The sequence below is a fragment of the Atractosteus spatula genome, chromosome 2 (genome assembly GCF_055471065.1).
Source record: "Atractosteus spatula isolate fAtrSpa1 chromosome 2, fAtrSpa1.hap1, whole genome shotgun sequence".
Classification (NCBI taxonomy): domain Eukaryota; kingdom Metazoa; phylum Chordata; class Actinopteri; order Semionotiformes; family Lepisosteidae; genus Atractosteus; species Atractosteus spatula.
In genome coordinates, this window is record NC_142707.1 from 8407971 (window position 1) to 8429191 (window position 21221).

The 21221-nt window shown below is 43.4% G+C and overlaps 2 protein-coding genes across 2 annotated transcripts; one reads left to right on the forward strand and one right to left on the reverse strand.

Annotated features, from left to right (window-relative positions):
- Positions 1-5711: 5711 nt before the first annotated feature.
- c2h2orf68 (chromosome 2 C2orf68 homolog) lies at positions 5712-9623 on the reverse strand. The gene is made up of 4 exons (XM_088939901.1): positions 9342-9623; positions 8561-8676; positions 8098-8243; positions 5712-7274 (listed from the first exon to the last, which is right to left on the reverse strand). The coding sequence occupies exons 1-4, from the start codon at positions 9470-9472 to the stop codon at positions 7152-7154; spliced, it is 516 nt and encodes a 171-aa protein (XP_088796027.1). The 5' UTR covers positions 9473-9623; the 3' UTR covers positions 5712-7151.
- Positions 9624-10031: 408 nt separating this feature from the next.
- On the forward strand, positions 10032-20867 carry usp39 (ubiquitin specific peptidase 39). Its single transcript, XM_088909143.1, has 13 exons — positions 10032-10218; positions 10668-10749; positions 11789-11883; positions 12448-12584; positions 13211-13363; positions 14068-14293; positions 14856-14930; positions 15974-16041; positions 16377-16565; positions 17638-17780; positions 18178-18313; positions 18644-18730; positions 19232-20867. Exons 1-13 carry the CDS (start codon positions 10164-10166, stop codon positions 19280-19282), a joined length of 1497 nt encoding a protein of 498 aa, XP_088765269.1. The 5' UTR covers positions 10032-10163; the 3' UTR covers positions 19283-20867.
- Positions 20868-21221: the final 354 nt, after the last annotated feature.

The following is a 21221-nucleotide window of genomic DNA, read 5'->3' on the forward strand; positions in this document are numbered from 1 at the left end:
TACCGCTGGAGAGTTACAGGTTAGGTGGGCAGAAAAGGCCAATCCAAGTCATCGAGCTCGGTTAAATGGCTCCAGACTAATCCAGTTAACCTTTACACTTGTCTCGGGCTATTTAACAATCACCTAAAAACTCCTAAGGAAGATGACAGCCAGCACTCACCAGCTTTGTTGAAGAAAGGAGACGGAAGCTGACCAGACCGAAACACGTGACAAACCGATTTCACAAGGCGCATGAAAACGAAAACTACAAAGTAAAAGTACACGCCTGAGCGCCTGAGAAAATGGATGTCTGCAACTTTAATCTGAGCAAGGGAAGAACTTTTCTCGCACTGGAACAGAGAGGGTTGTGTTCTGTTGGAAGGGAAGTTTGGCGAAGTGAAACAGAAGCTTCAGTGAGATACATGAGCCGATGCTTCCTGGGGGCTGAGGCTGATATGATGTTGCATAACCAGGGAGTGAGCTGATTGGCTGGGAGAGCACAGACCTCTTGCCCCTCCCCCTAGCTCGTAGAAGGCCAAGCTTCCTAGTGTGGCCATGTGCAGCCCTGGGAGGCAAGTGTGATAGTGGGCTGAGCGGCCAGTCACGCCATTCCAAGCAGGTGTGTCAAGATCAGGGTCTCCCTTCAGGGCTGTCAGCTCCGTGAGATCAGCATTCACCAGAAGTGAATGACTGCGTGTCCTGAGGATTCTTTTTTTAATGCTAGCCGCTTCAGAGCTAGGAAAACTGGTTAAGCATCTCATTAGTGAAATGAAAGTCCGACAGAAACTACAGTATGTCCAGAACTGGGCCGCCCGAGTGCTGATCACGAATAAAACATTTCAACATATTTCTCCCGTGTTGTTGTGAAACCTTTAGTGGTCATCAGTCTCTTACGTGATTGACTATAAAATCTGTCTGACTTGATGGGTGTTGTATGGGCTGTGTCCTCTTTCCTTCAAGAGTTATCTTTCCTACACTCATCCTCACTTCATTTGGGTGTAATTTTCTAAACCTTGCCTTAAAACTCATGTTTTCAATAGCCTTTAATTCTTAGTCTATTTCTTTTAACTGCTCAGTTCTATCTGTTTTGTTGTACATTCCATACACTGTCCTGGTTTTTATTGTATAGTTTATGTAAAGTGACTTGAGAGTGCTCTGTATTAAAAGGCCATACTGTATATAGGCAATCGATTGATTGAGTAATTGGTACCATCAAACACATTACGAATGTGGATGGACTGAGAACATGGATTGAAGACAGGAGGTTGCAGCTGTTCCTGTCTGCCCTGGGGTCCTTGAGGGCTTCTGATCAGTTTCATGCTGCAAAGCAGAGGACAGTGCTTTGTGAAACACAGAGAGCAGGGCTTTCATTCACAGCTCTGAATCACGACAGGGGCTTCTCAGAGGGACGCAGTGGTTAAAAACCAAGTTGCAACACTATGATTGCAGTTTCAGGTTTGCACCTGGTCACCGAACACCCAAAACAGCTCGGGAAGATTTTCGCTCAAGCCAGAGCAGCTGTTTGGAGCCCCTCATCTCAGTTCAGTCTGCTCCTCCCGCCCTTAGCCGGTAGAGAATTACAGCGAACCCAATCCCAAGGAATGTTCAATACTGTTCTAAATCAGGCTTTATTTTCACTCCCAAACACCACAATCCCTCAGAAAAACAATCAAACATGAGACACGCTCTCAAAAGGTATACTGTAGATTTTCTGATTTTGAAGCACATAACATAAACAAGTTTTGAAAGTCGTTGAAAAGTGTACAGGTTTTAGCTCAGGCTCAATTGTTAAAAATAATGTCTCTCCCAGATTTCAGGTTTAGCCCCAGGTCCTTTAAAAAAGGCACAAAACTGGATGATGCATATCAGGGCATACTGTAGTTAAATCTGTGTTCTGGAAGTCTGGACGTTGCAGTTTCCTGAGAAGGAATGAATATTGTATTAAGCAATACATTACTAAATTAATTAAAGACTCACTCTGTGAGACAGATAAATCAAAACATATCTTTACCACAAATACCAAACCAAGCACAGCACTTAATGGTGGTTAGAAGCAAGAAGACTTTGGCATTCTGTATTATGCAAGGCAGTACTGTTTTTACTGTATAAGATTAGTGATCCAGGCCGGCTGGACTGCAGCCCATCCCTGGCATAGAAGCTGCATGCCAGACTCCTGGGAAGTGGGTTTTTGCTGGGATTCTTTTGGAAGTATTGTGGAACCACAGCCCACGCCACTTCACATGGGTCCATGTTTAGTGATCTCCAGGGCAATTTTTATGCCACAACATATTTTCTGTATTTTGCCTTTGCACGGAGTGCTGGTTTCATTGAAATTATTTCCCTTTTGATAGCTTTCCATCTATTATATAGACCGACATAAGTCTTCCATTGAGAATCTTGCTGTATCAGAACACAGGCTGCCACAGGCTTATGGACAATTCTGAGAGGGCAAGGATGAGCCTTCTTTTTGAATAAGCTAATATTCACACCTTGCAGGTGAACTGCCAGAAGTCTACTAATAATTGTAATATTTTTATATGTATAGACATCATTTTATGTTACTGAACAAAGCCAGTTATTAAAATAATGGGCTACTTCTTTTTATTACCTTGTGGCCACAAGAAGTACTTCTTCTTGTCTGGCCTACCATAGTTCTACTGCTACTATTTGTTCTATTATAGACTGTCTTCTAAGCAGTTCAGGTATCTGTGTCAGCATGCGTAGGCTGCAAAGGAGTGCGAGGGAAGGTGTGAAGGCTCCACGGCCGAAACGTTGTGTTTTCTTTCTTCTCTTTTCAGCACGGAATAAACCTATTACTTGTGTCTTCTAAGTACACAGCCTGCTTGAAAGGTTGAAATGGGTGTGACTCCAGTCATCACACAGACACTACCCTTACTTAATACTAAGATACCGCTTTATAAAATGCACCTTCATGTATTTCCTGACAAAAGTGGAAAGATGGAATTATCATTTCCTTCCTGACTGGCTGCTGAGCATCAGTTGTATGTTTTTGTGTTGCAGTGTTTACTGTCAGGTGGTCATTGTAGTTCATCTAGGAAGTTCACTTCCAGCATTTTACCTGTATTGTCGCTAGAATGAAATTGGCCAGGTTGTGAGTTCAACCAGAGCAGTGTGTGCAAGAGGTCCTGTTCCGTGAAGTGGCTGATGACTTGCTGTCCGAGGGAAAAAGATCACAAGAACTTGAGAGGTGCAAATCAGAAGCAGCTTTTCATGAAATCTGCCAAGCTTCAATTAATATGGTGCAGAGGAAGTTCCCAAGACAGAGGCAACTGAAACTGGGACAGCAAAATGGCAATCGTGCAGGCTTCTGGGTTCGTGCAGGAATTATGAAGTGTCAAATGGTCATGGTATTTCCACCAGAATGATGCTGAGCGTGTTTGGAGGTAATTGGTTATGTGATTTTCAAACAGCAGGAGCTGGTGTAATGGGCAGCATATGAAATGTGGCTATTTTGGTCTTCACAGAAGACCCACATTCACATACATTATAGACAGTTTCACGCGTGAACTTGAAAATGCTTTGGTCTCTGATGTTTCGATTCGATTGGTGCAGTGCTTTGGAAGAAGGACATTTTGAGAAGGCTTTGGTTTTCCAAACTAGACCTGCGCTTTGGTTGGTGCAGGACCACCAGTACCTGCCTCGTGAAAAGCGCTGGGCTCCCTGCTCTCCGAACACGAGCACTTTCAAAACTGAGCCGAGAAAAACCTCCTGATCAGAACAGGCTTCCACTACTGTCCTTGGAAGTCGAATACGGAAGGAACGCAGCTCGGTTTCAGGTTACGTCCTCTTGGTAAGTCACACGACTACTGTGTATGTCATAAATCAAACAAGGCGTCAATGAAAGTCAATACTTGCATAATTTCCTTGGCAAAAACACGTTGGGCGAGCTTGGAAGCCAATGGGATCAAGGCGAAAAGGAGGCGTGAGGGAGGTGTGGTGTGAGGGGTGGGGAAACCTGCGCATTTGTACTTAACCAGTTCTTTGCTCACATGAGATGCTGAAATCTATCTGTGTGGGTGGGGTTTGGGTGTGGGGGACATCCAAAGCATATCTGAACATTTCCGCTAATCACAATCATGGAACCAACCTGGAATAATGTTGTGTAACACCAAGAGGAATTTGGAAAAAGCACTCTCCCCTCGTATGGTGTAGAGTCAGCGATTTTGTGCTGCGTGTTAATTCAATTAATTAATCTCTTGTGGATATCTCAATCAGCAGTTTTCTAAGCCTGGGTTCAGACAGCCTTTTGTTCTGTTTTGCTGTGTGTTTCATGGATGAGACTTTTGGGGTGCTGTTTGGTAGGTCATAGTTAAATTGTTCCAGATCTTTAAAGGTTACGTCTAGCTCTAAGACCTGCGGCACTGGGGCTGCACAGGACCAGGGACAGGCCTGCTTTAGGTGGTTCTGGTTCCTATAGCGCTGTAAAAGGGCAAGCTAGCCATCCATTCATTTTCTAACTGCCTACCCCTGTCCAAGGTTACAGGGGAGCAGAAGCCTATCCCAGCAAGCAACAGGCACAAGGCAGGATACACCCTGGACAGGAGGCGACAGTCCATAGCAGGGCACACACACACTCACACAAGGGCCAATTTTCCCAAAAGCCAATTAACCTACCAGTATATCTTTGCACTGAAAGAAACTGGAGCACCCAGAAAAACCCCACACAAACACTGGGAGAACATACAAACTCCACACAGTTATTAGCAATGATATCTGCTTGTAGTCAAACAGCAACTTTGTCAGCATGTCCACATGCAATACAGGAGATTGTCTGGCAAGAATCTGATACAAATTGTATAAACATGTATCAGGTATTTTAAATGTCTGTCTCTGCTTCAGGTTAAATTTGTAAATGAGGTGGGTTTGTAAAAAGCTGTTATGCTGTTGCTTTTCCTACTAAAAATTACATCTTGTATTGTCATGTAACTGCTAGCTGTTTTACTAGGAATAAATTGACAATCATACCTTACAAAAAATGGTAATTCATCATAAGTAACTACTGCTGGAAAGAGTTTCTGGCAATAACAAAAACACACTAACAGATGAAGAAAAGCTGCATGAAATGTGTCATGCAAGGCCATACCTGAGAATACCTCTGCACGTCCAACACAGCTGATTTTTGTAATTCCATTATTTTACCAGATAAGTCAATTGAGAAGAAATTCTCATTTACAGGATGTTATGTCCTGCCTGATAGAAACTTTCCAATATGTAGCAAGACATTCCTTTAAAGACATTTTAAGCATTGAACATTGCCCTCTGCTGGACAAATACTATCATGACATCTGATTTTATACTGTAAATGTAAAGTAGCCTGTTGTATACATTTCTGTCAATACTCCCCACACAGTGAATGGGCAATAGCACATTGGTTGCAAAACAGCTATCAGGAGAACTATTGCTTTTACACAGCAAGACAAAATTGTGCATGTTCATCTCAGATCAAAGTGGAAATTGCCACTGAAACAATACTAACATTACGACATGTTCCATAGTATGCTATGAGTTCAGTATGCTAAGAAAAATAATGTTGTTTTTTTAATATTTATGCATTTACATTGCACTTTTTTGTATATGGGCCTTGCTTGTATGCTGAGGCACTTACCTGCAAATTTCTGACAATGCTCCCATAAAGAAATGCTCAGTTTTTAAAGAATATAAATGTGGGCTTCAAAAACATTATATGAATATAAGAATTGAGGCTTCAGGTAGACTGAATATTTTTTTTAATATCTTTAAATAAAACTGCCTTCATTCACAAAAATAAGCAAAACTACTTCTGGACATAAAGAGATTTTCAGCTTCAAAACAAAACATAAGAAAATAGTTCTTTCCTTGAATTATGCTGCGTACAAATACTGGCAACATTTTCAAAGAATACCAGCTACCTAAAGCACAAAACTGTTTCTGTTAAACACATCCCAACACAGAATTACACATATCAACTGAAGCGTCTCAGCATTTGTAGAAACCATTCCAGAGTTCCTTCTCTAGATGGCGAAGGAAATGTAGGTTACATCATGCTGTTATGGACCATCACATGGCATAAAAGGCATGTATTTTTCAACAGAGAATAAAAAGGAACTGTCAACAAAGACAATGACTTCTATCTGGGATCCTTTTTATTACTGGGGGGTTAATCTGAAAGAGTTCAAAAGGAAGAACTGCCAATGAGAAGCACATGAAAAAAGTCCCATTCAATTAAATGACTTCCTAAATGTTTCTCTTCACCTTGGCTGAAAGATCTCCACCATCGCACTCAAGAAAGATAAGTAGCAGTATCCCATATCTGTATGTACTCACATTTTAACAGAATTACATTCTTCTCCTTTAGAAGAACAAAGCTCTGAACATCAGTAGCTTATCTGGATGATGTGCTGTTTCTTTCTGTTTGTTGTTTCTGTGTACTTCATTGACATCACACCCTAACAAATTCATTTTCTCACTTCTGTTACTTTTTATTGTCCATTTTAGTCTAGAATTCCAGGCCGAATAAAATTAAGATACTGAATTGACCAAAACAAAATAAAAAAATAATGACACAAGGAATGCATGAAACAACAATGAGTTTGTGGTCAGGCTTATCCATTGATGGCAAACCTGCTGCAATTTGAGAAACTGTTAGGTGTAATGGATTAGTCACCTTATGATGACATTTAGCAGTATAGCAAGTTATAGCAAACGAACTCTATGTCCCAAGATACAATACTGAGGAACTATCGCTGTACCAGCATTCCACACATCCTGTCTGCCAGTATTGATATTTTTTAAGGGAAGTGGGTCTTGGCACAAAGGCTGCTAAACCCGATCATCCTCCTGTTCCAGATTTCTTGTTGCAGTTCTGAGATGCTTTATTTTTATTGCACTCTCGCCTTTAAGAGATCTCCGTTTCCTAGAACTCGAGAATGTAACTGTTCTGATCGGAGGACAGTCAACACTTTACTCACAAGATCTGTGAGCCGCCATCCTCTTTTGACAGGCATAGTCTGGGGAAGGGTTCGATTTGCATGCCTGACATGCTGAAGACGGAGGCTCGGGGGTACTGTGAACTGGACGCCCCCCCCAAACTCCCCCCTCCCTCCCCTTCCCCTTCCCTTAGATGCTGCAGTGGATATTCCAGGCCCCGGCCCTCCCCCCGCCGCTGGCCCAGCTCAGCGCTTGTCCCGGCGCTTGTCCATCTCCTCCTGCACGCGTGCCCTCAGCGCCGCCCGCATGGCTGCATCCAGCGCGTTCGCGGCCGCCACCTTCTCCACCACCTTGTTGGGCTCGTCCTCCTGCAGGTGCAGACACACGAGCACGTCCGTCACCCACCCGGCCAACAGAGATCCAAAGTCACAGCCGCCAGCCGAAACGTTGTGTTTCTTTTCAGCAGGGAATACACCATTACTCCTTCCTTTGCAGCCTATGCATGCTAACCTGCTTGAACGACTTGAAAGTCACACGACTGTTCTAAGGGTGCTGTTAATCTAGCAAGGGAAAAACTGATGGCTTCTAAAAAACAAAAAGTGTGCATTCGCATCAATCAAGCCAACCTAGGAGGTGAAAAAGTCCCAAAGGAAACATTTAATAGATAAGATCACTTTATTGGCCAGAAACAATTTCTTGCTTTAGGAATTTGTTTTGTCCCATACTCCAACTTGCTCTCCGTGAGATGCACAGACAGGGAGAGAAGCTTGGGGTCAGAGCGTAGGGTTAGCCATTTATACGGCGCCCCTGGAGCAGTTGGGGTTAAGGGCCTTGCTCAGGGGCCCAATGGAGTAGGATTCCTCTGTCGGCCGCGGGATACGAACTGGGAACCTTCTAGCCACAGGCGCAGATCCTTAGCCACAGAGCCACTGCACTGCCCAAATTTAATGTTTGGCACTGAAGAACTGCTGGACCTGCTACACATCCCTCATCATCATTAATAAAACCTCCTTAATACTGAACTCCCAGCTCCACCCCATTATTCAGCTTATGTGTGGGTACAGCAGAGGGTGTGAATGACACCCTTCTGGGTTACCAGCTTGAATGAAGTCACAGCAGGGAGGCTGACCAATAGCCCACATGCCTACAATAAGGGATACTGATGAGATGAGACCGGTGACTCGGCTTCACCTTGTAGACGACGAAAGAAGTGATCTGTCCGCTGTCGGCTTCGTATTCCAGGCAGAACAGCTCCGTGCCCTGGTGCTCCGGTTCCGTACTGGAGCTGCTGTCGTTCGATTCCTCGTTCTCCGGCCCCGCGTTCTGCTCCGAGGCACCTGGGGGGAACAGCACAGAAGATTCGGCTCGACGCTGCCCCCCACCCAAACACTTCAGATCAGAGCAGGGGGACAAGGAGAAATGCTTCTGGCTTTAACTTTACAGCCCCTCTGAACCTGCTAATAACTGGCACAACGTGTTTTTTTCTCTCCTCATAACCAAGAAGGAAGAATATCTATTTCAAAAAGTCCGTGCTTGATTTTTGAAGAGGCCATTCGGATTCTCAGTTCACCCCCTTAAGTGTGGGCTTGATGGACGGGGCTCTCTTGCTGTTCTTTAAAGCGAAGTCTGAGAGCACGTTTGTGCAAGGTCTTACTCCTGCGTCGAGGGTGATACACCTGGATGTCCGGGCGACGCGGGCGGCTGGGCGTGTTGCTGTGTCTGCGTTTCTGCTTCTCCTTCGCCTGCTTCACCTCCTTGTCATAATCATCTCTGAGGGGGAGACAGAAACACCATGACACCTCTGCAGGGGAAGCAACCAGCTGTTACCCATTCTGCATTACAGCTACCATGCTGAAACCTTTTCATTTCACTTCTGAAAGCAGACTCCATCTGCAGTTAAAGAAATAAACAGGGCTGGTTAGTTCATAGTCTTTCACTTTCGTGTACCATTTCATTTTTGGATGCCAACAAAAATATAGCACGCAACAAGGTTCACATTCCAATTATACCAACAATTTACTTTTTTTTCCTGTAGAGTTTTTAAAGAATAACTTAAATGTGATTTAGAAAATGGTAGATTTAAGAAATGCATGGAGGGTAATTACTACAGTAGTACTTGACTTTATTATTTAGCAGACAACTTACAGTGAAATTACTTTCTGGACCGCAGAGACTTAAAAAAGCAAAACAAGCCCTTTTGCCCTATAATTTGAGTGAATTAAGAACAGTTTATCGATTTTGTCTTCTTGCTCAGGGAGAAACAATTTAGCGGAGCGAGATGCGCATGTGCAAAACGGCTTTAGCAGAAGGCGTAACCTCTTAAGGAAGAATTATTATGCTTAATGATACACAAGTTATCAGTTTAACTAAAAGGCCAACAAAATTTCGATCCCTTCTATAGTACTTATGTGGCTTTTAAACTATGTTCGTCAAACCTGGCTATCTGGTTCCTGCGAATGTGGTGTAAAAAACCGTGGTTCATGTCTAAACGGCCTCCAGGCTTGCATTTGGTATGCGGCTCGAACCCCGAGCCCACCGATGCTTCTTCTTCTCGCAGCACCTCCATTTTATTTGTACTAGCAAATAGTGTAAAAAATAGCAACCGATAAAAAAAATTACGCCAACTTTAGCTGTAGTCCTGGCAATCGTACATCACTAGACGTTCTCATAAAACTGAATGAAAAGATCAGGGCCACTAGCCTGCTGACCAACACAAATGTTATCCGGAGTTGCGCAATTGTTAGAGCCTTCTCCCTTCTAAAAGTTGAACACCTAATTAAATCATGAAATCACCCTGTTTCACATTTATCATTTCTGTACTTTATACCTGTACATATGTTTAGAGTTTTATCGCCTTTGGATGTGTAAGGTATTTTCAACATGTTGTACCAGATTCTTTTTCGGTTGCATTATTTTCCTCTTTCCCTCTTGTAGTTAAATAATCCCGCGATACGTATAGTACAAAATTCAGCTTTTTAAATAATAGTTAATAGATGCCAGGGGTGAAATAAAGACAATGTTGACAGAACTGGAGCTTTTCACTTCGAAATGAATCAATGCTCCGCAATGTTTACGAGCACCCCAGAGTTCAGCGCGGAACTCTGGGTTAGGCTTTAGTTGGCCTTCATGTTGAGTCGTGGTGTGCGAGAGAGTGGTCATTGAATGGTTTCAAACAACCGGGAGTTTTATCAATACATTATTATTTTCAAAAAAGTTATCACAGTTATTCATTCATCAGTGTAGGTTTGTGAAGGAACATGGTGTCATTGAAGCGGGAGAGGAATCCGGAGCTGGAAGATGGGGAGGATGAGGGTAAGCATATTGAATAAACTACAAGAGGTATACGGAAAGCTGCTTTACGGCTGTAGATTTTTCATATGCATTTCTATATCTAAAACAGAAGAGCTTTTCATACTTTGCAGTTTCTATCAAATAAAATACTCGGAAGCGTAGGCTGGAAAATCGGCTGTGGAAATGAGGGGAACGATGTTGTAAAGTTTTACAAAATCCCACTTTCCCGACGTTTCGCTGAGGGCTAAAGCCGTGGTGTAGTCTGTTGCAGAGAAACAGACGTTTTGAATTCATTGTCAACTGATACACTTTTCTAGACCGTCTCTGTTTTGTCTTGCTTTTGAGCAGTTAGCTTATGCATGAGCAATTTGGACAACAATCAGACGACTTTATTCTGCTTGTTGGTACTCCATTTTAATACCGGTAAACATTAGTGTAGCTGATAACACTGTATTCACTGTTTCAACCAGTCCCAGCCAAAGCCGGACGCTCACAGGATGTTGCTGAAGATCTCAGGAGTCGACATTGCCCGTATTTGGACACTATCAACAGGTGAGTTAAGAGAAATGCCGACAACAGCTGATCGAACTGTTCATTGGTTTGCGTTATTAATTTGTTTTCAGAGGCATGCGTGGAGGAAATGGTCTGCAGTTTTTGTCAGGACTCACTTTTCCTAAACCTTGGGGGTCGCTGAATGGTTGGAACAACTTTTTCCTCCACTGAAGGCCGTTCAGGCTGTGCGAATCTGTAAATGGGTAGGAGCGGTTAGAGTTCAGAACTCGTAAATGCAGAAAAGGTTAAAATTCCAGATGGGGCACTGCAGTTGAGCAAGATACTTCACCCGAGTTTCTCTAGTAAAATACCCAGCTGGGTAAATGGCTGCAGAGACATGTCACTTTGGATAAAACTCCAACCAGATAAATTTAGTTTTTTTTTTTACACATGAGATCATAGTGATTATCATTAGAGCTGAATACACCACAATACAGAAAAGTTATTGCTGATCTGAAATCAGTCCAGAGAAGTACATAAAATGGGTATCTTACACTGTTCATTAAAAGAACTGAACTTTTTTGTCTTGAACGGAGAAGACTACGAGGAGCCTGATTCAAGTGTTTAAAATCCTCAAAGCCATTCTGAAGAATCAATAGACACATTCCTAATGCAAGAAATTGTATGTGGCTAATAAAGTGATATTATAGTGCAACATAAAACAGAGGATACAAGTGGAAAGTACAGGGAAGTGCAAATAAAATTGAGAGGTACCATGTTCATCTGGGTCACTTCTGATTCGACGTATGTCCAGCTTTCTGATGTGAGCGACTCTGCTATTTGAGTTGTTGATGCGGCATTCAACCCCATAGCCTCTGCAGTTTGTTCCAGATAGAAGCAGATATTAATGCCGCATTAGTCATTACACATTTTAATGTTGGGACTTTTTATCGTCTTTTGGAAGATGCCGCAGGAGGCAAGCAAAGGAAAGGAGCAGGCACAGTGCTTCCGAAGAGAAAGATAAAGAATGTGGCAGAAATGCTGTTGTAAAGCTTGGTAGAGAATGACAACATACTCTTTCTTGATTTTTTCCTCCTAGGAGTGTGTTGGACTTCGATTTTGAAAAGCTGTGCTCCATTTCCCTCTCTCACATTAACGTCTACGCCTGCCTCATTTGTGGGAAATATTTCCAAGGTGAGTGCAGAGGATCTTGTGTGCCTTTCACATCTCCATTCTCCGGATGGGTTTCCTCCCCACAGCCCAAAGACGTGTTCTCCAGATGAACTGACCTCTCTAACTCATTTCCTATGCGCATGCATGAGTGGAAGTGTGTGTGGGCCCCTCTGTGGACTGGTGATCCTCACAGGATATGCCAGGCTTTGCCTCCTGTGTCTGCCCGGTTGGGCTCTGGTTCACTGCAATCTTCCTCAGGGTGAAGTACTTACTGAAAATGGAAGGATACAGTATAATAACACCATTTTCAAGTCAGTGCCATAAATGACCTCTTAGAACCAATCCTTCTGACTCAGTAGTTTTTGCCCGTTTGGGTGGAGATTTGACTATACGTTTAAGCAACAGTTAGATCTGACAGAATCAATCCTGGTTTCACTGGTAAGAGAGAGTGGTCCGCCTTGATTTTAGGAAGTATTCAAGCTTTGCGGTGACTTAGCTAGCTGACCCCTGAGCCTGTTGGACACCTCTGCGCGTGTGAAGTGTTCTTGCTGGACAATGATCCTGTGCTTTGGCTGCGCTGTGCAGGTCGTGGACTGAAGTCCCATGCCTACACCCACAGCGTGCAGTTCACCCATCATGTCTTCCTCAACCTGCACACCCTCAAGTTCTACTGCCTGCCGGACAACTATGAGATCATCGACTCGTCCCTGGAGGATATCACGGTGAGGAGTGGGAACTCGCAACCCCTCTTTTACTTTGATTTACTGTTCGATTACAAGTTGTCTTCACTTTTGAGAACATAATGTGGTGGTAGATCAGTCAAAAAAAACAACAAATAGTATTTTTTTACTGTATACGTGATTATTGTGTAATTTTGTACCCTGCAATGGAATGGTGTCCTGTCCAGGGTGTATCCCCCCCTTGTGCTCTTTGCTTGCTGGGATAGGCTCCAGCTCCCCTTCGACCCTGTATTGGATGAAGTAGTTAGAAAATGGATACATGTGACAATATGATCAAATGGATACAATTTTGATCATGTTTAGGAATGTGCAGGAAGGCTGATGTAGGCAGGACGTATCCTTGCTGCCTTCTTTATTCATTACTGTTTGCCTGGCCAGCAGTGAAGAGTAGTTGTTAAGCTTCTAAACTTGTATAATGTCTACAGGTGTCTAAAATAAAAACTATATGTTTAATGATGACTAGCAATTAACATCATCTCCTCTTCAGAACAGAAAATGTATTAACATGAAAAAGAATCTGGATCGCTCTGCGGTACATTGCAACAGAGACCACCAGTGTTGACCCTCTCCGTGTTAAGCAGTCCTGCACGTTATTCTTGTGTTTCCAGTACGTCCTGAAGCCCACTTTCACCAAGCAGCACATCGCAAACCTGGACAAGCAAGGCAAGCTGTACCGTGCCTACGACGGCACCACGTACCTGCCAGGCATCGTGGGGCTCAACAACATCAAGGCCAACGACTATGCCAATGTGGTCCTGCAGGTGAGCCTCGCTTAGGAAGGCAGGGAAACATCTGCTAATATTTCTAACATGCATGTTGCTGTGCATGGCTTCTTCCCTGTTATTCTGTAAGCAGCTGCTTACAGGTTATTTTTCTTTCTCTACGCCTGATACAAGCTGGATTGATCAGTCTCCACTTGGAGGGTTCCCTCCTTGCCTTTTTAAGCCATTTGTTTATTTATTTAATTTAGCTATTTGAATGTATTTAATTTATAGAAAAAAATGCACAAAAGAACTGGTAGCTTCTGTAAGGTGCATCTGTAAATCTGGAATCGGGTGTAAAAACGTGGGCAGTTTGGAATTCTGGAATGGGGAATAAACATGTTTTGCTCAGATCTTAGAATGTAAAAGTGGTTACAAACAAAAGGAGGTCATTTAGGCCATCTAACTCATTTGGTAGAGCCACAGGATGTGTTTATATGTATCTTCACTACAACATGAAAGTACCAGTGAGACGTTTCTAACTGGTCATCTTTGCATTTTCTCCTTTAATGAGATGAAGCAAAATGTCTGAAGATGTGAATGAGACATATCTGTGTTCTGCACCAGGTGTTTTGGCAGTGCTTTTAACTGCTGGACAGGAGTGAGTGCTCAGTGATGGTGCAACCAGGCTCTGAGTCAGTTGGTATGGTTGCATAATTAGAAGGTCCTCATGGTCCCTGTGTTGTGTTGCAATGCTTCTGCAGGCTCTGTCCAACGTGCCCCCACTGAGGAACTACTTTTTAGAGGAGGAGAACTACAAGTCCATCAAGAGGCCCCCTGGGGATATCATGTTCCTGTTGGTGCAGAGATTTGGGGAGCTGATGAGGAAACTGTGGAACCCACGCAACTTCAAGGCTCATGTCTCTCCCCATGAGATGCTACAGGCTGTGGTGTTGTGCAGTAAGAAGAACTTCCAGATCACCAAACAGGGTAAAAACGTATTATAATACTTCTCGGCAAACATTGCTCCTGTCCATTAAGGTGTTGAGAGCTAAATTGAATGATTTTTGTTGTAAATCAAGGTAATAGGTTTACTTTGTAGAATCTAGAAGATCAATATCTGCTTCTGATTGTCTGTAAAATAGGTCAGATTAGAATGCATGGTCTTTGCCTAAATTACAGATTTACAACTGTGTTAAGCAACGACTGAGGTCTCTCCTTGGGGAGGGAACGCACAGTGCACAAGATGAGATCACCCTGGGCAGAACACCAGTCTGTCTCAGAACATGTACACAGAAATGCTCTGTGTAATAAAGCTAACATGTCTTTGAGAGGTGGGAGATGCAGGTTGAACACGGAAACTGTACATAAAAAGTACCCGAAGCTGAAATCGAGACCAGGTCCCAGGAGCTGAGAGCCATGAGGTGGCAGTGCAATCCTCCACACCACTCTGCTGACCAGGAGAGATGATCAAAGTGCTTTCCTAGGGCTGCTCCTATTCCCGGTGTAGGCATGTGACGCTGACGTGGGGTTGTGTGTTTTCTGTCTGCAGGAGATGCTGTGGATTTCCTGTCCTGGTTCCTGAACGCCCTGCATGGTGCTCTTGGTGGAACAAAGAAGAAGCCTTGTGAGTTGCACTGGCTCAGAACAGTCGTGCAGTGCACCAGGGAATAAACTGTGAAACAGGTTAAATCTGAACATCAGTCAGTGGTCTTCATTGTTGTAAAACAGGCAGTTTTTCAAACCTGACACCTTCTCCGTCTTTTAAGTGATTTAAAATGTCATGCATGTGGGTAATTCTACCCACACTAGCTATTAAAGTGTTGATTTTCCCGAATGTCTCCCAATTTACTCTGATGACTTTACCATTCATCACAGTTGAGCCTTGGAGCTAGTGTTTAGTATAATGATGATATGTTCAGTAGGGTTTCAACATTCCCTAGTGTTCTGTGCAGAGAACCATTGCGAATAGCCAAATTCTCATATATAAGAAAGTCCACTGCTCTACTGTTGCATAATGTACTACAGTATATAGTATGTGTGGTTAAAAGACACAAGTAACCCTCATTATTTAAATAACATTTAATCAACCAGAAGACACAACAGTGATCACAAACTTCTAATAATCATTTAAAACAACATGAATCCCTCCTCAGGCCAGCCTACACTTTCTCTCTGTGCCTCCATGATTAGCACGCCCCACTGTAATGAGATGGACAATAAGACTGTCAATGAGCCTGTAAAGTCATCTCCAGCCTGTCATTCCACACACTGCTGACGCAGAACCTGGAGTGTTTGTTGATATTGAGATGCTGTGGAGTGGGTGCTTGGGCAGGGAGCAGGGAGAGATTCACTCATGAGCTGATCTGTTCCGCCGCTTATTTTACAGTTGTAGTTAACAGCCTTCAGCTAAGTTTTATTCTGCTCTACTCTTCCAACACATGATTCGACCTGTCGACCTGACAGAATTGTAAATAAGTGAATTTGCGAATGTTAAACTTGCAGATGTCGAGATCCTACTGTACTGTTTTAGTTTTTAATATGGGCAATAAGTTTTATAAATGAAGAGTACTAAGTGCATTTTTTAAATCCCAATTGAATATGTTTTTACACCAAAGAACAAGGTGCTAGACATTGAACAGCAGCTGATGCCATTCTTCCTCATTGCAGCAATAATAACCCAGGCTTTCCAGGGCTCCATGCGCATCTTCTCCAAGAAACTGCCCCACCCTGACTTGGTGAGTACGACCCCCAGCCACAACATGCAGTGTGTTCCCGGTGGGCAAAATATTGACTCTGTTTGACCTGCCTGATAACTCCAAAATCAATAGAAGGGACTGCAGACATTTCCCTAGTTTTTTTATGTGTCCATGATTACAGTTGTAGTTCTACAGATTGATGCATTTGGGTATTTCTAAAGCTTTAAAACTTGTTAGTTTTAATGCTTGTTTTCCATACGCTGACTGTAAATCGATATTAAAAACACCATTGGTGGATCTGGGTAAATGATGATGAACTGTCCAAAAACGAGTGTTCTTTTTTTGTTCTCTCGCTCTGTCTCTCCCTCCCCCAGCCGGCGGAGGAGAAGGAGGCTCTGCTGGCCAACGAGGAGTACCAAGAGAAGATGTCCGAGTCCACCTTCCTGTACCTGACCCTCGACCTGCCCACTGCCCCTCTCTACAAGGATGAGAAGGAGCAGCTCATCATCCCCCAGGTCCCCCTCTTCAACATCCTGGGCAAGTTCAACGGCATCACTGAGAAGGTACGGCGCTGCTCTCCTGCGTGTCCTGGGCGATGGTCCCATAACTCCCAAAATCAGAGCGACAGTGAAATTGTGCTGACACCTCTTTCTAACAGCCTCCCCAATTTGCAAAATGTGTTTCATGACGTGTGAACTGCTAAACATGAGGAGCAAAGTGCTGCACTCTTTAGCAAGGCACGTGTTTTATGAAGGTCTATAACAAAAGATGTTAGTTTTTGTGGGGATTTTTGTAGGGTTTATGGATTTTGCCGCACACAAAACCAAAAAAGCTTCCATAGGCTTCAGCAGTGACCCGGTGATAAAGCAGTAAGAAGATGGATGAACAAAATCAAAAACCTTGTGTAAATTTGGAATATAAACCATACTATCCTTAAAATGAGTCTTGGTATTTACATTTGACCATACTAAGACCAGGGGGATGCAGGTGGGTAGCAGGTAGCCATCTCCCAAGCACATGCTCTCTGGGTATGATTGGCAGTTGCAAGTTATCCCTTTATCGGCGGGCCCATGATGCACTGGGGACCCATTCAGGGTGAAGCAGGTGTGTGGGCTCCTGTTCCTCACTGAGCCCTGTGCTTTTTACTGGGGCAGACTCTGGCTTTCTGATAACAGGTGAGTGTGTAATAGGGTTGAGATACTTACAGGTGCAGAGGCGGTGTAGCACAGTGAGTAAACTGTTGACCTCTCAACGGGCGGGTTGTGGGTTCAAGTCACTGCTGGAGACTCTTGCTGGTACTGCACACCAGGTGTGCCTGTCCACTCAGCTCTATAATTGCTTGGGGGTCATCCCCACAGTGGACCACCATCCCATCCTGGGTGAGGGGAGCGGGCATGTGCTCTCTAGTCCATTTAACTCTACAGAAATCAGGATGAGTTCTGTCCTGATGAGCTGCAGTTCACCTGGTACGGACATTACCTTTCTTTACTTACTGGAGCAAAGTGTGAAACTGCACTTGTGTGCTGTGCATCTAATATGTTCTTTGTTGTGGCTCAAGAGGCAGTCGGAATAGGTTTTGTCAGTCCAGCCCTGTGCAGTGGCTTCTTTCAGTGATGTCTATCTTCTCCCTTCTAGGAGTACAAGACCTACAAGGAGAACTTCCTGAAGAAGTTCCACTTGACCAAACTACCTCCGTATCTCATCTTCTGCATCAAGAGATTCACCAAAAACAACTTCTTTGTGGAAAAGAACCCCACCATCGTCAATTTCCCTATCACGTGAGTACCTGTCACCTCCGGCCGCTTGGGCACTGCACTTTCCACGGAGATAAGGTCGTTCGCAGTTGAACACCCTGTAGCCTGTTTCATTCCGGGCAGGGCAGAGATGAACTTAAACCTGGAGAGCATCTGAACATCATTACACCTGCGAGAGATAAATCATATGAACAGGGTATTGCATCATGTAGCCCCCCCCCCCATAAAAACCCCTCTTTTTATTGAAATAAAATCCTTTTTAAGAATTTTTTTTAAACAATTCAAAACATGAACATTTCCGTGACTGCATCAGTTTTGCAGTGTAGCGTAATGGTTATTTTGGAACTGCACGAAACTGAAATGTCTCTTGGGACCTTCTGAGAACTGTTGAGGGGCTGACTGGCCGGCGTGTGTTTGTTAGGAACGTGGACCTGCGGGAGTACCTGACCGAGGAAGCCCAGGTCACGGAGAAGCACACGACCTATGACCTGGTGGCCAACGTGGTGCATGATGGGAAGCCCAATGAGGGGGCGTACCGAATCCACGTGCTGCATCATGTGAGAGCTGCTCTGTCTTGTGAACCGCTCGCAGTGAGGCCTTCTCAGTCTCGAGCCGAGTGTATTTGGTTGCAGAGAGATGTGAAAGATTCTGTACTTCCATCATTCCCCATTGCAGTCCTTTCGTGTTGTCAAATGGAACAGAATACTTCTGAAATGTTGGTGGTAGGGTTAAAAGTTATTACTGAAAAATCATTTAGGAGTCATCATAATACCCCCCCCCCCCACCCCCCTCCAAAATGCAGAAGTGTGTACTGTCTCTCGAGATGATCTGTGCAATGGAAGTGCGGCAGGCAGGTTAGTAACAGCGTGCTGTGGTCTCTTTCACAGGGGACTGGGAAGTGGTACGAACTGCAGGATCTGCAGGTGACTGACATACTGCCCCAGATGATCACTCTTTCAGAGGCGTATATTCAGGTAAAACACCAGACTGGATATGTTTGTGTTAGAATAAAGCTTTTGTGTTTGGGTGTTTGTCTGTGGTTATGTATAAAGTAGTGCTCTGTGCTGTAGAGACTGTGCTGGAGTGGGGGGGTGGCTTGTATCACATGTTGTGACCTGTCCCTTATTTTCCCTCCCCGACAGTATGTGCAGTATACTTGCTGTAATGCACATTTATCTTTTCTGCCAAATGCAATTTCTTGCAAACATGAAAATGTTCTTTTCAATATTCAGGTACACATTAAAACATCCAAGTATTTTTCCAGGGCAATATGACTGTTTATCAGTTCCCTGTTTAATTTAACTGTCTATCTCGCCCATGTATTTTTTATATAATTACAGTAACCTATCTTGTGCTTTTACTATGCCTAACACTCATTATTAAAATCAACCTTAACTGATTCTGAGCTTGTTCCACTGAGAAGCTCTAATTCATGTGCTGTGACCAGACGTCATTATAAAGTGTTGCGTTTGCAGATCTGGAAGAGACAAGAGAGCGAAGAGGAAAACAGCCACATGGGGGCGTGAGAGCAGTGCTGCTCAGGTCCACACAGGGAGCCGGGTCTCGGCAGAGCGAGGTCTTTTAGTTTTGTTTTAATCTCATCTATACAAACGATACATTTCTCCACTGCTGGCTTTATAAAACCACACACATGGGTGCTCACAACAGTGGACTGTGAAAGTCACCTAGAGCAATTGTTTTTCCATTTGTTTTTCTCTCTAAAAAATCTTCTTTTACGGTTCTTAAAATTTGTTGCGTCATCTCCACCGCCAGTCTGACAGTTGCCAACCGTGTCAGGTGCCCTTTTGTATTTTGTCTTGTCATTATATTTAATAAGGAGAACTCCCCAAAATCTGTAAATAAATTTTGGTAAAAAAAGATGTTTGAATGCCATTTTGTTCTGGGGTATTGATCTAAAGGGGTATTTCACCTTTGACCTTTGCATTGAAGAGAAACTGTCCAGTGGTCATTCTGGTGCTAAAAAAGTTCTAGTGTGTTATGTAGTGTTTACTCAGATTTGTTTTTTTTATGTTAAACTGTGATTTATTGTTTTTTTTATAAATATCAGTCCATGTGTAAGCCCTGGTTTTGAGCGAGCAGTGGGCTTTCCATTCTGGGTCTTGTTCATCTTGAAAAAATGATGGGATCTGTTTGTGTAGATAGAGTGCAGGACTGATGGACTCACAGGTTCACAGACAGTCCAGTCCCCCCGGGAGTCAGGAATACTATAGCCATGACTGGACACTTGGGGTCACTTCGCTGTTACAGGGTTCCCTTCCACTTCAGATAAGGGTTCTCCCCACAGAGGACCTTTTTAGATTTCCATCTCGCGGAGAGTTGAGTGATGGTTTTCAAGCTGGGCGGATCCTGACGCTGGGATCTGCGGCTGAGCTTGCGTGTCCTGACGACAGCCTGTGACATCAGAATGAGATGGCACTTCACTTGGATAACTCCGACGACATGCCCAGGAGGCTAGGAATCCTACCTTGGGCTTGGAAGAGACGGCTCATGATGGCTCATGACGTTTAAAAACATGATTGCCTGGACCAGGACAACCATCAGGCCTTATTGGTGTTTTCTTCTCCTCTGTGCCCACATGGTCTTGTTGCTATAAATTTACTATAAAAAAATCTTGCAAAGGGCAGCACAGCAGATAACAAATTTGAGTTTGGATTAAAAAAGCTTTGTAAACTGCATGTAGAAGAATAAAGATGTTATGTGTATTTTAGGGTTTATTGTAATTGATTAGTTTTACCAGGTTTCCAGGATCATTGTCAGGTCTGTCGATAACTGGTTTTGTTTAAGAGTTTGACATCCTCAAACCTGATTGTGCCAATCAGGATTATAATCAGGCACGAGCATCTCCACTTATTTTTGCTTGTTTCTTTGAAAAGATTTAGAGAAATACCTGGATTCATGTTCTGCCCTCTGTGGTGAAAGAGGAATGTTCTGTTATTAGTGTCACTGTTGATTTTGGTAAGGGGAGTAAAAGCTGTATTGTAAGAAGTGATTTTACCATGAAAAATCATATTTTTAAAAATGTCAACACGTTTGAAGTTGACTGCCTTTCAAAGTGCTGCTCAGGTTCATGCTAAAATAAATTTTAAAAACAAGTTTGATTTTATTCAACATAAAACATGTTCCAAACTTATTTTTTCTGTGGGTGCTTAAGTATTTCATTGTGCTTGGAGGATATATTTAAAAGTTCCCTTTAGTACATTGAGGCGGGTGGGTCATGCAATTTGAACTCCACACAGAAACACCAAGCTTCTCTTTTTCTTTGCTGCTTTCTTCATTAGACACTTACGTGTTATATATACTGGAAGGTAGAGTTCATTTGAATACTCTACCACAGCAGATTAGAGCTGGTCGGTGAATGTAAATGCACCACTGCCAAATATAGGCTTCAGTTATTTTCCTGAATACAGAAACAACATGACAATATGTCTGGTTTTCCAGTGGATG

What these genes read in the sequence shown, in the direction of transcription:
- c2h2orf68 (XM_088939901.1), bottom strand. Translation starts at nt 9,472, where the DNA reads ATGGAGGTGCTGCGAGAAGAAGAAGCATCGGTGGGCTCGGGGTTCGAG. An exon ending in CGCAGGAACCAGATAGCCAG is followed by an intron (nt 8,677 to 9,341) that starts GTTTGACGAACA and finishes TCTCCCCCTCAG; the next exon opens with AGATGATTATGACAAGGAGG. An exon ending in GTATCACCCTCGACGCAGGA is followed by an intron (nt 8,244 to 8,560) that starts GTAAGACCTTGC and finishes TGTTCCCCCCAG; the next exon opens with GTGCCTCGGAGCAGAACGCG.
- usp39 (XM_088909143.1), top strand. Translation starts at nt 10,164, where the DNA reads ATGGTGTCATTGAAGCGGGAGAGGAATCCGGAGCTGGAAGATGGGGAG. An exon ending in TTGTGGGAAATATTTCCAAG is followed by an intron (nt 11,884 to 12,447) that starts GTGAGTGCAGAG and finishes TGCGCTGTGCAG; the next exon opens with GTCGTGGACTGAAGTCCCAT. An exon ending in ATGCCAATGTGGTCCTGCAG is followed by an intron (nt 13,364 to 14,067) that starts GTGAGCCTCGCT and finishes ATGCTTCTGCAG; the next exon opens with GCTCTGTCCAACGTGCCCCC.